General features: G+C 40.8%; 1 protein-coding gene across 2 annotated transcripts; it reads left to right on the top strand.

Moving 5' to 3' along the window:
- The first annotated feature begins 657 nt into the window (after positions 1-657).
- Positions 658-13,892, top strand: LOC120533266 (tripartite motif-containing protein 16-like). 2 transcript variants are annotated; one of them, XM_039760072.1, is made up of 6 exons: positions 658-1,256; positions 2,306-2,401; positions 3,375-3,608; positions 3,718-3,868; positions 3,983-4,042; positions 13,287-13,892. In XM_039760072.1, the coding sequence occupies exons 1-6, from the start codon at positions 669-671 to the stop codon at positions 13,841-13,843; spliced, it is 1,686 nt and encodes a 561-aa protein (XP_039616006.1). In that variant the 5' UTR covers positions 658-668; the 3' UTR covers positions 13,844-13,892. The 2 variants fall into 2 exon arrangements, with proteins under 2 accessions (XP_039616006.1, XP_039616005.1); XM_039760071.1 differs by having other exon boundaries at positions 3,718-3,877.
- The last annotated feature ends 484 nt before the right edge of the window (positions 13,893-14,376 follow it).

Genomic DNA, 14,376 nt, shown 5'->3' with positions numbered 1-14,376 from the left:
AAGGCTGTAACATAACAAAATATGGAAAAATTTCCACATTTCTACATTTCCACAATACTTTCCGGATGTGCTGTATGTGTACCAAATTTCAGGTCAATAGGTCAAACGGTTTGCAAGCTACAGGTGATTTAAAACCCTGGACAGACAAACAGACAGACATGGTAGCGTATTATATAAGAAGATATATTAAAATACATACAATATTTTTAATTATGACTAGTTGTTCAGTAACCTTGCATGCAAGGACATACCCAGTATTTGCTATTATGAATTTATAAATAATTGGCCGATAATCTTACACCATCAATCTGACACTGAGTAACTGGCTCTTACACATCTCCCTGACATCTGCAGGAACTAAATAAATGAAAAACACACACTGTATGTCAATGTGTTAACACTCATTTTGCCTGATACTGTACATAACAACTTTACATTTACTTTTGATACTGTATCAAATTTATCTGTGAAATGTTACTTTTTAAATAGCATTAACATGTGCTAACCAGCGAGAGCTATATAAACCACAATTAAGCTAAAGGCAGGCAGTGTTCTGGTCACAGATCCTGGTAAACAAGAGTTAAACCAGTGTGCCTGCATTCCAGCTGATGCACTTACTTTCACTTTCATTTTTCCAGAAAGTCAGTTAGACTGGATTTCTGTTCACAATGGCAGCTGCTACTTCTTCTCTATCCGCTGATGAGTACACTTGCTCGGTGTGTCTGGATGTCCTGACGAAGCCGGTCACTATCCCATGTGGACACAGCTACTGTATGGACTGTATCAATGACTACTGGGATCAGTTGGACACACTTCATATCTATAGGTGTCCTCAATGCAGGCGACAATTTAACATAAGGCCAGAGCTTAACAAAAATGTCTTGATGGCTGAAGTTATAGAGAACCTAAAAGAAGTGCAAACTGATGTCACACAATGTCAGAATTCTGCCGGACCTGATGATCTTCTCTGTGATGTGTGTCCAGGGAGACAAAGGAAAGCGGTGAAGACTTGTCTGACCTGTATGGCCTCTTACTGCCAGACACACATACAGCCTCACCAGGAGTTTGAAGCTCTGAAAAGACACAACCTGGAGGAGCCGATTGGAAAACTCGAAGAGAAGCTCTGCACGAAGCATAATAAGGTTCTGGAAATGTTCTGTAGGACCGATAAAACCTGCATCTGTTTACTGTGTGTGGCAACTGACCATAAGAATCATGATACGGTGTCACCAGATGAAGAGAGAGCTGGGAGACAGGTGAGGAGATGATTAGCAAAAGGGAGGGTTAACTGAGTACAGGAGACAGAGTCAAGGACAGTAAACCATTGCTATGCACTTCCAGATGTGTTAGGGTATGAGTTCTGTTTCGGCCATCTTAGACTTTATGTATCTGAGCTGTAGAACTTTTAGGGAGGTTCTATTAAATAAAAGCACAGCTGCTCTACTTGTATGTTCCTATAAAGCAGTGGTTCTCAATCTGTGGGGTGGGCCCCCCTAGGAGGGTGCGAAGTAACAAAAAGGGGGGCGTGTAGATGTGAAAAAAAGAAAACAAGAATCGAAAATATGAAAAATACATCTATTGAAACCAAAACAAATTAACTTAAACTACATTCTGATACTAGAAAACTAAATATAGAGTTAGATAAATGTCGATAAAAGTTAAGTAGGTATAATAAAATATGGATCTATGATATATCATTAAATAAAAAAGAACAAATTGGTATTAGTGGGCTCCTTTTAAAAAAACATTAGGGGGGTGCGATTAAAACTGTTATGAAAATTCTTGTAGCAAATACTTAAAGGTTGAGAAACACTGCTATTAAGGTGCTAATAGAAATGTCCCTCAATGCACAGCTCTTGTCCCCTTTCAGACTTCGTTCTCATATTTTCTCCCACATATTTCCCTGGCTTGGACTTATCAAGTGCTTAGAGTGCTTTTTATGATTTAATTCCAGAGAAATTGGTTAAGTTGTACTGTGTCTAAATCACAGAAACACAGAGGAGTGACATCGAGATGTAAAAGTTTAATGGGTAAGGGAGAAGAGGAGCAGAGCAATTCAGTTTCTCATCGAGAGTAAGACATCTCAAAAAAAAGAGTGGACAAGAAAATGTGAATATTGGAAATGATAAGCAAGCAGAAGAAAGATTAAAAGTGTCTGAGCATTGGGTGGCGGTGGAAATAGGGCTTGGATAGGAGCCACGTAAAGAAGAAGACCCATGAATGTCACACTGTTTGAAGCCCCTGGCCTCAGTTTTCCATTTCAATCAGCTCATCAGATATCTGTCATCCATGAATCTTTTCACAGAGTCTTTTGGAGAACAGAAAGGCAAAAATTAAAAAAAGAATTCAAGAGAAAGAGAAAAAAATGGACGAGATGAAGGAGACGGTGGCGAGTATTCAGGTGAGTTGTGAGTTGTAAGTCCCATCTTAGACATGAATTGCAGCACTGACATGTCCGTATTTTTCTAATATTACAGAGCATGGTTCCATGTTCTTTGTGGAGGCCAAATGTTCTCGAGGTTTCCCATTGATATCTCTTAACACCCCCAAGAGACACTTGTATGTGCAAGTTGTGGTGAATCAGGGCAGTGCAGCTCCCCAAACCCGGACACAAACAGGCACAGAGACACAAGTCCAAGCACACTCTTTTATTTGCCTTTTCTTTCCTTTCAGTACACAGAAGCATAAATCCCCAACAAGTAATGCTCAGTCCCTTTTCTCTTCTCTTCTCTTCTCTTCTCTTCTCTTCTCTTCTCTTCTCTGTCACCTCCACTCCTCTCCACACAAGCCTTGTCCTTCACCTCCTGACTCTTCTCGAACAGAATGACACTGCCTCTTTTATAGTGCACCTGGAAGTGCTCCAGCTGCACTCTGGTCCTCTTTTGGCAGCACTTCCGGGTGTGGCAGAAGTGCTGCAGTCCAGGGCTCTAGGACTGTCCAGGCACTCCCTGGTGGTTGCCACAGGCCCCAGCAAGGTTGAGCTTTCAAGCTTCAAGCTGGTGGCCCTGATGCAATATGGGGGGATTGCCCTCTCGCATTCCAGAGGAGGTATTGCTGTGGACGTATCCTCTCCTCCGGTCCTTCCCTCAGAAGGGTATCCCGACCAGGTAAGGTCCCCAGCTGTCTGCCACAGAGTGTAAATTAGAATCTCATGATGGAGTACACCAGCTCCCTGGCCAGGGCACAATTTCTGTTTTTTGTTTCTTTACATAGGGATTGATTGCCACCTCACACAACTAATTATTATCCGCTTTGAATTAATACAATAATTTTTAAGGATTAGGAAACCAGGAGCATGCTGTCACCATTTGGTAGTGTTTTTATAGCTCTTCCAATATTGAGAATGAACTAAATTTCAGCTTTCTTTTTTTCAGAGCTGTGCAGACAGAGAAGTTCATAAACACGTGGAGACCTTCAGTTCTCTCCTTCAGTCCATTGAGAGGCTGAGGTCAGAGGTCATTGAGGTCATTAAGAATCATGAGAGGAGGGAAGTGAGGAAGGCAGAAGAGATCATGGAGCAACTGGAGAAGCAGCTCAAGGACCTGAAGAGGAGAGATGCTGAGCTGGCCATGCTGTCACAGACAAGTGACCATATCCACTTCTTGAAGGTGAGCAGGCCAATCTGAAGGACACCAGCAGTTCTCTGTCACACTCACACACACACACATATAACTCTTTGTCTCTCATGTTGATTGTCTTTCAATTGTTTTCTTGTAGAAGTTGCCATCTCTCTGTGTCCCTCCTGAAGATAAAAACATACCCAACTTCACTATCGACAGAGATTTGCTTCCTGAAACTCTGATTAAAGACCTTTCAGCTCTGAAAAAGTGTCTTCAGGAGATCAGTGGTTGGGAGTTTGTTAAGACCAGTGAGATTGGTGTGTTGTGCGTCCTCATGTGAATTCAGTTCACAAAATGGGTTTGTAAGCTGCCACGCTTCTGTACTTAAGGCTTAAATTGTTCCTTTCTCTTTGTCTTCTCAGGGTTTAGCACATCAGGTTTCGTTCTTCAGAATCTGAAAAGCAGAAATTACTTCTTGAAGTGTAAGTTGTTTCACTGTTTATGGTTTTAAAGTATTTTAAAAGGAATGCATTCTCGATTTATCATCTCTGTATTTTAGTGGCCCATATCTGACCAGTGTAACAATGCTTGTTGTACTTATAAGAAACCACCCTGGTGACTCTTTTAAAACTTTTGCTTCAGCTTTGTAAGGTGCCCACACTATTATAACCATACTATTTTCTAAGCTAGCTGAACCTAACCCATCAAACATCGGGTGCAAAGTTTAGTTTAAACCACACACCCAGAGTCAGCCAAAGGAGGAGCTGAGAACAATGAATCAGAATGAAGGCAGTATGGTAGAAGAGAGTTAACATGGTGTAGAGAGTTTCTCATGTCTTTGAACTATAAATGACTTTGCTCTATCCTCATCCCTGACTCCCTCTGTGCCTCTGATTGAGTCACTTCACCTGAACACGATCACATTTTATATATATAATAGCCGCCCCCCATAGAAGCGAAAGACAGCAAGGAGGGTCCTGCCTGGCTCCCTACTCCTGATGTCATACTTCCCCTTCCCCTCGGCCTGCAGCCTCTCTCTCGGATTAGCACGAATCAATCGCTCCTGCAAGTGAACTATGATTCTTAGCGTGATGAGAGAAGTCGCAAAATCAACCAGAATGTTCAAGGAAATTCTAGGACAAAAAATCCAATCTAAATCCGTTAAGTAGTTCTCTCATTCGGTAACTAAGCGGAGTTAAGTTTATGCCCCGAGGCTGGCGAGTGAGTGAGGAGGGCCCTGTCCCCCTCTCCTCGACACACTGTGTCTCTCTCAGATTCGCACAAATAAATCTGTACCGCAGGCGAACTATGATACACAGCACTATGAGAGAAGTCGCAAAATCAACCACATTTGTGCAAGCAAATTATAGAAAAAAATCTGATCTAAATCATTAAGTAGTTATTTTGTGAAAAGCGGACAGACATACAGACAGACATTGGATTTTATATACAGTATATAGAGATGTACTAATATACTGTATGTACTATATATATATTAATCCTAGTGAATCTACTTGGAAGCTATGCTAGGTGTTCCCTTTGAAGGTCCCAACATACAAGTATAAGGTTACTGTTTCAATCGAAACTTTATGACCTTAAGCATGTCACTTCACTGGTCAGAAATTCATTAGTATACCATCATGGACAGTCCTTATTGTGAAAGGCACTATATGGACGCCTTGTTTGTGGTTAGCATTGCTGCTGCCTCATGGAATCCATCATCCTGAATTCAAGTTCTGCACCAGTTGTCTTTGTTGGTCTTGCATGTTCTTCCTGTGTCTTTGTGGGATTTCCTTCCACATCACCTGCACAATAGGTGTGCTACTAATCCCAAGTCGATCTCTGGATTTTTGCTTGAGTGGTTCTTGTGATGCACTGTCACCTGGTCTATGGCTGTTTCCTACCTTGTGCTCAGTGCTACTAAGATTAAAGTTTAGATTTAAGACAATGAAAAGTCTAAGGGCTAGTTTCAGATTAAAGAATTTCTAAAAAACAAACAAAGTTTAAGAAAAGGGGTTTTAGCATAATGGCGTTGAGTGTGGTTTTTGGTGTTGGCTTTGACAGTTTCCTTGTTTATGTATTTCAACTCTTGCCTGCTGATTGACTGTTCTACTCATTTTCTAATTATCAAAAATTAGAGGGTCCGTTAACTGTGCAAGTAACAATGTAGAAGACATCCAACTGCTTATCTTCCAGGGCATCCGCTACTACTTGATGAGCCTAGTAGTTACAGTATGTCTCAATGTGAGTTCAGAATTTTTAATGTTTTTAATACTATTCATACAGACATATTGATTGATAATTGACATATTTGGAATGTCAATTCACATATTAAATTACAAATTGTACATTTTCATTGGCTTTGTGTGATGAAAGTGTGCATGTTAGGTCAACTGGAGACTCCAAATTGACCCCTGTATGAGTAAGTGGGCTTTGCAATGGAGTGGCACTCCAACAAGGGTGGTTTCATGTCTTGTGGTCAGTGCAGGCCATGTGTCACTGAATTAGATGAGACATGCCTGAGATACAACAGCTCCTCTTAGCTGTTTAATGTCTGCTTTGATATGTATGCTCTGGATACATAGTCTGAGTTGCACCAACACTAATTACAGTATGATTATAGAACGTTTTTGAGGTGGGAGGGGGATTGTATATTGAAATGCTTTAATGGTCATCACCTTTCTCTGAATGTAAACGATGGAGAATGCATCCTATAACTGAGCCTGCCCTTTTATTTAGCCTGTTTATTCGGTGGGTCTCTCCTGAAGTGATGTTACTGGAACAGCACACCACACTGGCCGTCACAGAGGTGTAGAAGATGTGAAGGATTTCACTTTGAAGATTAAATATACACAGTCTCCTAAGGAAAAAAGAGCCTGCCCTGCTCTTTCTTATTTAGTTCCTCTTTGTTATGAGACCAGTCCAAGCTGCTATTGGTGTGGACCCCCAAGTACTCATAGGGGTACACCACCTCTACTTCCATTCCTTGAGCAATGACCAAACATAAAGGGTCTTTGGTGTGGCAAAAGTCAATAAGCAGTTCCAGGTTTTGCTGATGTTAAGATGCAGAGAATTCTCTTTGTACTAAGATACAAACTTCTCTACTTGACTCCTCTTGTCTGTCTCATTCCCTTATCAATACACCCCATAAGTGCAGAATCATCTGAGAATTTCTATAAGTGACATGTCTTGGTGTTATATTCATAGTCTGAGATGTACAGAGTGAAGATGAAAGGAGACAGACCTGTTCCTTGTGGTGCTCCAGTGTTGCTCACACAGTCATTGAGTCCCACAAACTGCTATCTACCTGTCAGATAGTCCATGATCAGGACACCATAGGCTCATCCACCTGGCTATCTCGGAGTTTACCCATTAACAGGGGTGATCAGATGGTATTGAAGGAGCTGTAGAAATGGAAAAACATAATCCTCACAGTGCTGCCAGGTTTGTCCACACCAATCTTTGTCTGATAATTTATGTACTTTCTCAAAATTGTCCTGAAATTAATTTTTGGCTTCACCTCTGAAAGTAACTGAGAGTCACATCAATGGTAAAGTGGTGTCCTCTGAATGCAGTCAATGCTCATTTCTTGCACATAAACTCAGATTGGCCCAGGAGGTCAAGCTTGATCCCTTCTATCTTTAACTCTTGCTCTATTGTTTGCTAATATGGGCCAGCTTTTGAAAATGTAAAGAAACAGTAGAAAGTTTCTTTGTAGGGAGTCCATACTTTTAGTGCTGTTGTGAATGATTGGACTCTATGTTTTTGCCCCTGTCATGCTGAAGAAAACGTAAATCAGGTCAGTAGATGATGGCCACCCTGACTATAGAGACTATGTCTAAGCCCATTAGTGCATTCTTAGCTCAGCCCATGGAGGGCTGCAGTGGATTCGGGCTTTTGTTCCATCCAGTTCTTGATGTTATAAGGACTTCTGTCTTAATTTATTTTCCAGTTTCCACCTTTACTGTGTCAATCCAAAAATACCCAACTTAGCTGATGCACTTTTTAGAGAAATCTAACAAGTTGGATTAACCCTTAAACTGCCACATACTCAGGGGTTGATGCATCTCTGGACGCCAAATACTTTTTTGCTGCACTTTTTAAGTAAATATCACAATTCACCAAGAAAAAGTGAAATTTTAATAGAACATATATTTTTTTCATACAAAGAGCATCACAATTACTGCAACACTGATCATTTTACACACGCCAATGAACTGTTAAGACTACAAAATAAACTACTGGAACAATCTACTATTATATGTACAAGGTGCAACTGACACCATTGACGAAATTCAGTAAATCACCGAGCCAACTGCACTTGAACTGGCTGCATGCAAGCACACAGAGGCCAACACTGATGCTCGCAGGCTAGTCTAGTGCAGCGGCTGAATCCCAAGGACAGTGATGCTGATTCACTAGGAGGGTGGCAGTGGTCATGAGCTGGCTGCTCAACGAATGTACGGCACGGACTGATCAGCTCCATTGTGCTGGCAAATTGCACTGGGAACCAACTATAGCTGGTTGCTACATTCAAAGAATGTACATTGCCAAATATATTTGGCTTCAGCGTGCTGGCAAATTGCTTTGGGAACCAACTATAGCCAGTTCTGGCAGTTTAAGGGTTAAGCTATAATTAACTCCCATTTCAAGATTTTGCTGCTTTATTTCTTTTAAAAAGTTTCCTGCTAATAATCACAGAAGCAGAGACGTCAATAAGGTATCTGCTCCCATCGTTTTTGTTAAGTACCACTATTTGAGCATTATACTATAAATCTTGTTCCTTATTCAAATCCTCCAGCAGTTAAATGGTCCTCCCCTCCTCTCCTTTTGCAGTCAGAATGACAATTTAAGGTGAAATTTCTATTTCTTTTCATAGTTGTCAATAAACATGAATCTTTCTTTTATGTTCTCCTTTACATTTGGTGGAACTTGAACTCCACATTGCAACTAAACAATGACAATTGACAAACAGACGACACGGAACTTGGCTTGCCATAAAAGAGAAGCTGCTGTTTCAATGACATTTGTAAAGTCTTTTGCATGTAAATGTTAAAAAAAAAAAGAGTGGCATGTCAAAATAAATGACACATCTCAAAATTTAGAACATTTATTCATGTTTTTAAAAGGAAAATATTCTTGCAACAAAGTAAAGGTCTAATATAGCAGCTAAGAGTATGTTTAATGAAGACAGGAGTTCCAATTAAAAGCAATCCCTGGAATGCACAAGCACCATGCATCTCCATGGACTGAGCTCTGCAGCCTATGGAGGAATATCTCTGACAAAATGAAAGAATAACCTCTTATCACCCTCTAGAGGTGTTTCGGGATATGGACTCGCACCTGAGCATTGGTTGCTCAGGTCTAAATGAGACACCACATTCCAGGGGTATATCATCCAGGTCATAAGGGACTGGCTTCTCTGGTTCTGTTGCCTTCAAGGGGCAGTTTCTTTCAGAAGACTCTAGCTGAAGACCTCAGGAGCTCGACTTCATTGACAAGGTTGTCGCTTTATGTTATACTAGCTGTCCCACATGGCTGCGCCCACACAGTAGTGAAACAGGACAAACTTTAAAAATCAATAGACGCTGGCACTGCATCTGATCATGTTCAGGTCTGACAGGAGAGCGTCCCCCATGTGTAGAGAAAAGCATGTGACCGTGATATCTCTGCAAATCAGCAGCTGCACTCTAAAACACACTTAGCTCTGACTTCTCTCTCAAAAATGTCAAACCTTACACCTTAACAATCTGTAGATGATAATGTCTGTTGAACAAACCAGTATCGCTAGCTAAGCAGAGGCAAAATACACTCCAACCTGTGGCAAGAGGTAGAGCGACTCGATCAGAGGCAGGCACGTCAGTGAGAAGGGACCCGCCCAATCCCCTCGGCCCGCAGCCTCTCTCTCGCAAAATCAATCAGCATGTTCAAGCAGATTATAGGAAATCACTCGATCTAAATCCATTAAGTAGTTCTCTCGTGAAAAGTGGACAGAGATAGAGACATTGGATTTTATTCATATACTAGCCATCTCCCGTGGCTTCACCCGCGTAGTAGTGAAACAGGACAGTGAGGAGGGCCCTGTCCAAGTCCTTAATCCTGATGTCACGCTTCCCCCTCCTCTCAGCCTGCAACCCCGTCTCAGATTAGCATGAATAAATCGCACCTGCAAGCGAACTATAATTCTTAATATGATGAGAGAGGTCACAAAATCAACTGGAATGTGCAAGCAAATTACTGAAAAGAAAAAACAATCAAAGTCTGTTACGTAGTTCTCTCATGAAAGGCGGACAGACATACAGACAGATGTTGGATGTATACGAGGTGAAACACAAAAATAACCGGATTGGTAAAAAAAAATATTTATTGATGAATTGCAGCATTCTAAACATTGTCACCTTCTATATACTCCTCCTCCCAATCTCTACTCTGTTCCATACGTATCTTCCATTGATTGAAACAGTGCTGGAAGTCCTCTTATATGAGGCTCTTCAACAGGCTTGCCATTTCTGTCTTCACTTCATCCATTGAAGAAAAATGTGTTCCCTTCAGGTCACTTTTGGTTTTCGGGAACAAGTAAAATTCACAGGGCGCTAAATCGGGCAAATAGGTAGGATGATCGAGGACAGGAATGTTTTTGTCAGTCAAAAACTTCTTTACAGAAAAAGAAAACTCGCAAGAACTTTGATGTTGATTCGCTGTTCGATTTTTTTCACCCAACATTATAGCGGCAACTCGTGTAGTGATTGTTGTGCAAATACTGATTGGGCTGTTCACAAGATATACCTAGCCAGTCGGCGGCTTAAGAGAGAGTGTAGGAGGCGATATAGTTCTATGATTCACTTACGTCGTACCTTCAGACAGTTCTTCAAGAAAGCCTCAAACCCAGTCCGGTTATTTTTGTGTCTCACCTCGTATATAGATGTCAGTGATAATGCCTGGTTACACAATGATTATGATTAGATATGGGGGAGGACTATCTGACTCAAGTCGAGTAAGCCAGGTGACAAAAACCTGCAATCCAATTGGCTATCCAGTGGAGCTACTGAACTGTGGAGCTGCAGAAGTCTGCAGCTGGAGCCATCAGGTGTCTTGGTGCTGTTGGGAGAAAAAAAAATAGGCAAGACTGTTAGCAACAGGGATCCCCTTAATACTGCAGTGGTACCACATATTGTATGCGTGATGGTATTTAGTATTTATTTCAAATAAAGAAGATAAAAAATACAAGGGTGGAGGTTCAAATAAAGTCCCATCAGAAGAAGAGACCCATACAAGAAAAGACGTTAAGTAAAGAAACATGATCATAGGACAGTAGCCGTTGGCATAAACTAACACGAAAAGATAAAATTATTTCAATAATACTGCAAGATACATGAAGTACACATTTAAATTAGAACTGCTGTTTTCGCCCATCAAAGTGGAGAGGGTGGGCTCAAGCGAGTGTTATGTTTTGAGTGGTGAATTGCCCATAGAGCTGGCGTGAATCTTCAGCGATCAAGTGGTACATTTAAAGGCAGACACTTCAGTTGTAGACTCCTGAGAAGAGGAGAAATTCAGCTTCTTGACTTAAATTAGCCACTTGATACAAAAATGCCAGCCATCTTTTTCCTGCAGTTATGGTAAATCCACTGTGCACAGTCACAACTTTGAGCATGGGCTTTGCTGAAATGCATTTTGATTCTGTTGGCATTGCTTGACTTAGGAATCCTGTGACTCATACACATGTGCAGAGTTGTGACTGTGCATGTCCACGCTACCAACAATTCACCAATTAGAAACACATTACTCGTTCCAGCTGTATTCTCAAACTTGACAAGTGAAAATAACATTTCATTTCAAGGAGTGTTTCATGTTGCAATACAGTATCACTGAAATACATTTATGAAGAAATAAAATAAGGAAATACAAGCATATTTCATTAAGCATCTATTTATTTAGGTTCCAATATTATTTTGTTTATAATTATTTGTAACATTTTACTATATACAGTACTTGTGTATTATTTTAACTTTGTCTGAAATACCCCTCCATACTGTAGCAGCTGGGCTCTAGTGGATTGTCCACAATCCTTAATCTAAGCACACAGGATCACTTCAGTGCGACAAAAAAAGTATGGGCTATGATTTTGCTTATTTTTATGTTATACACTAAGAAAGTGCCAAACCTCTTACATTTTTGCTTAATTTAAATGAAATGTAAATTTTGTGTACAGTAGGTAGTGGAAGATTCTGTTTTACTCCATAATGTTAATGGAATGTTCTTTTATTATTGTGTGACAACAGAATGCTTATAGATTATAGTTAGACAGTCAAAAAGAAACATGAACTGATAGACAGAGAGACATTAAGGGCATATAGTTCTGACTGTCATGTTACTGCTACCATGATGTTAGCATTGAACTATGCGAGTATGGTCCAAGTGTATACAAGATAATATACAGAAACTTTAATAAATGCAACCTAGATGTTTAAGCCTTAAATGGAACATCTTATTGTGATGGTCTAGGTTGTCTCCATGGTCCCTGGCAGCTTGGACTCTAAACATTCGATAACAAAACCCACGATGAACCATGCCAGCAAGAATGAGGTTTAAGTGCTCAAGTGTTTTTATTTCAAACTGCTCAAGTGTTTTTATTTCAGACTGCTCAAGTGTGATTATTTCAAACCCAAAATAGTGACAAATAGTACAGAGCTCCTCATACAATAAATAATCTACAAAATCAAAGTGGTTGTGCGGAGGTTCAAAACCAAGGCAGACTCTGTCCTTTAAATTCAAATTAACGTCAAAGCTTTACTCAAAATCAACATCTCCTTTGCTTATGTTTACCCTGAAAGGGTCTTTCAGCCTAAGGACGAGAGATGTCCTTCCAACTGGCACAGTCAACCCTCAGATCCTGCTTGGGTCCCTGCCTATCAGTTCCTTAGTCCAACTGGCCTTTGGCAGGAGCCCGCTTGGAGCGCTTGTTCACGCCTGAACCTTGGAGTGCTCGGCGGAAGAGCCTCTGTCCCACCTTGAGTGTCTGCCACACGCTCCTCTTCTGGGACTCCCTTTCCCGAATGCCTACCTAGATTTTCTTTTGTTTTGTCCTGTTTCTTGCCTTGGTTCCCTTTTATACACCAATCGCATGCAAAGGCTGCAATCAGCTGCTCCAGTGTGAATGAAGCATTTGGCCAATCCAGGCACATTTGCAAGTGCAAGCGCTATCAGCCAAGTACCCCATCATCCTTGGAGCAGTGCCTGCACATTCCTATGTGCATCTGCACCCCCACGGAGGCTGCACGCTCAGGGACCTCCTATATAAAATGCACAGTGCCACTTCTCTCATCACACTTAAACAAGAATCTTCCTTTTCTTTGTAATATCAATTTGTCTCTTTATTTTTGTGTGAATTCTTTGCTTTGAATTTCAGTAAATTTTTAAAATGATGACACTTGGACTGGGGAGCTTTTTTTGTTTTGTTTTTCTTTTTTGCACGACTTGTCATACTAACTGTTGGAATGCCTTCCTGCCAGTTGGATTTTGAACTATTCTGAATTTTTTGTTTTTCTCGAAATCTTCACCAACCACAGTTACAAGGTGAAACAATAATGAATGAGTTAATAATTATAGATATATGAGTAAACAATTAAATAAATGCTGCGTTTCACAAAGGTAAAAACAAAATTGTTTGACTTAAGAGTTAGGAAGAGCAGATGTCTTCACTTCTTTTCTTTTCTCTCCATTCAGACTCCTGCCCACTCACATTGGACCCCAACACGGCACACAAACGGCTCAGCCTCTCGGAAAGGAACAAGAAGATGACGAGCGATGATGCTGAGAACAAATATCCCGATCATCCTGATCGATTCGACTGCCTGTCACAAGTTCTGTGCAGAGAGGCTCTGAGTGGACCTCGCTGTTACTGGGAGGTTGAGTGGAGTGGGTTCAAGGTGGCGATTGGAGTGGCGCATAAAGGAATAGAAAGGAAAGGAAAGAGCGACGAGTGTCGTCTTGGAAGCAACGACAAGTCCTGGAGTCTATTCTGCTCTGATTCCCGTTATTCTGTGCGTCACAGTAACAATACTACTGTTGTCACTGTCCCCAACAGTCCTAGAATAGGTGTGTACCTGGACCGCTTAACTGGATCTCTGTCCTTTTACAGTGTCTCCCATCCAATGATCCTCCTGCACAGGTTCGACTTCTCCTTTAATGAGCCGCTCTATGCAGGATTTTGGGTTTTAAAGAATTCCAGTGTAACAATCTGTCCTTTGAGCAGATCCATAGGTGACTCCATGTTTGTGTAGCATAAGCTTTATCTGTTTATTGTAGTAAATAATGATTTTGTTGTGTGTACCTTGGTGTGTCCATCTGTTTCTGTCATCTGGTGGTGAGAGTGAACAAAGTCAAGGAGAGACATTTGTCTATTATTACACCCCAAAAAGACAAAAGTATGATAAGAGATGGAAACCCATCAGCAGCAGAATGGTCAAAATATATACTGTATACCGTATATACTCACATTTAAGTTCTCCCGCGGATAAGTTGGTCCTTGATTTTACTGTATAATTTCCAGTATTTTATAATGTCGTTCGTATAAGTCGAATGCGGAAAACTCACACTATTGGTCAAAGAGATTATGATATGCTAACGCCCACCTGAGAGAGTAACCATTGAGCACACAGCCTATTTTTTTTACCCAAACTATTCCGAAGCGACGTTTGCACTGATTTGTGTTTTATGTATTCCACACCCTCATACATCTTTATCGTAAGAGCATCCCTTATCTATGATGAAGTGTTTGATCAGAGAAAAATATAAAGGTTGTTTTAAAATAAAA

The sequence above is a fragment of the Polypterus senegalus genome, chromosome 8 (genome assembly GCF_016835505.1).
Source record: "Polypterus senegalus isolate Bchr_013 chromosome 8, ASM1683550v1, whole genome shotgun sequence".
Lineage (NCBI taxonomy): Eukaryota > Metazoa > Chordata > Cladistia > Polypteriformes > Polypteridae > Polypterus > Polypterus senegalus.
The sequence above is the reverse complement of the archived record's forward strand: the minus strand, read 5'-3'. Positions and strand labels throughout refer to the sequence as shown.

Excerpts from the sequence above, each read along its gene's own strand:
- LOC120533266 (XM_039760071.1), top strand. The coding sequence starts at position 669 with ATGGCAGCTGCTACTTCTTCTCTATCCGCTGATGAGTACACTTGCTCG. Across the intron at positions 3,609-3,717 it reads ACCATATCCACTTCTTGAAG|AAGTTGCCATCTCTCTGTGT; the intron begins GTGAGCAGGCCA and ends GTTTTCTTGTAG. Across the intron at positions 3,878-3,982 it reads TGTTAAGACCAGTGAGATTG|GGTTTAGCACATCAGGTTTC; the intron begins GTGTGTTGTGCG and ends TTGTCTTCTCAG.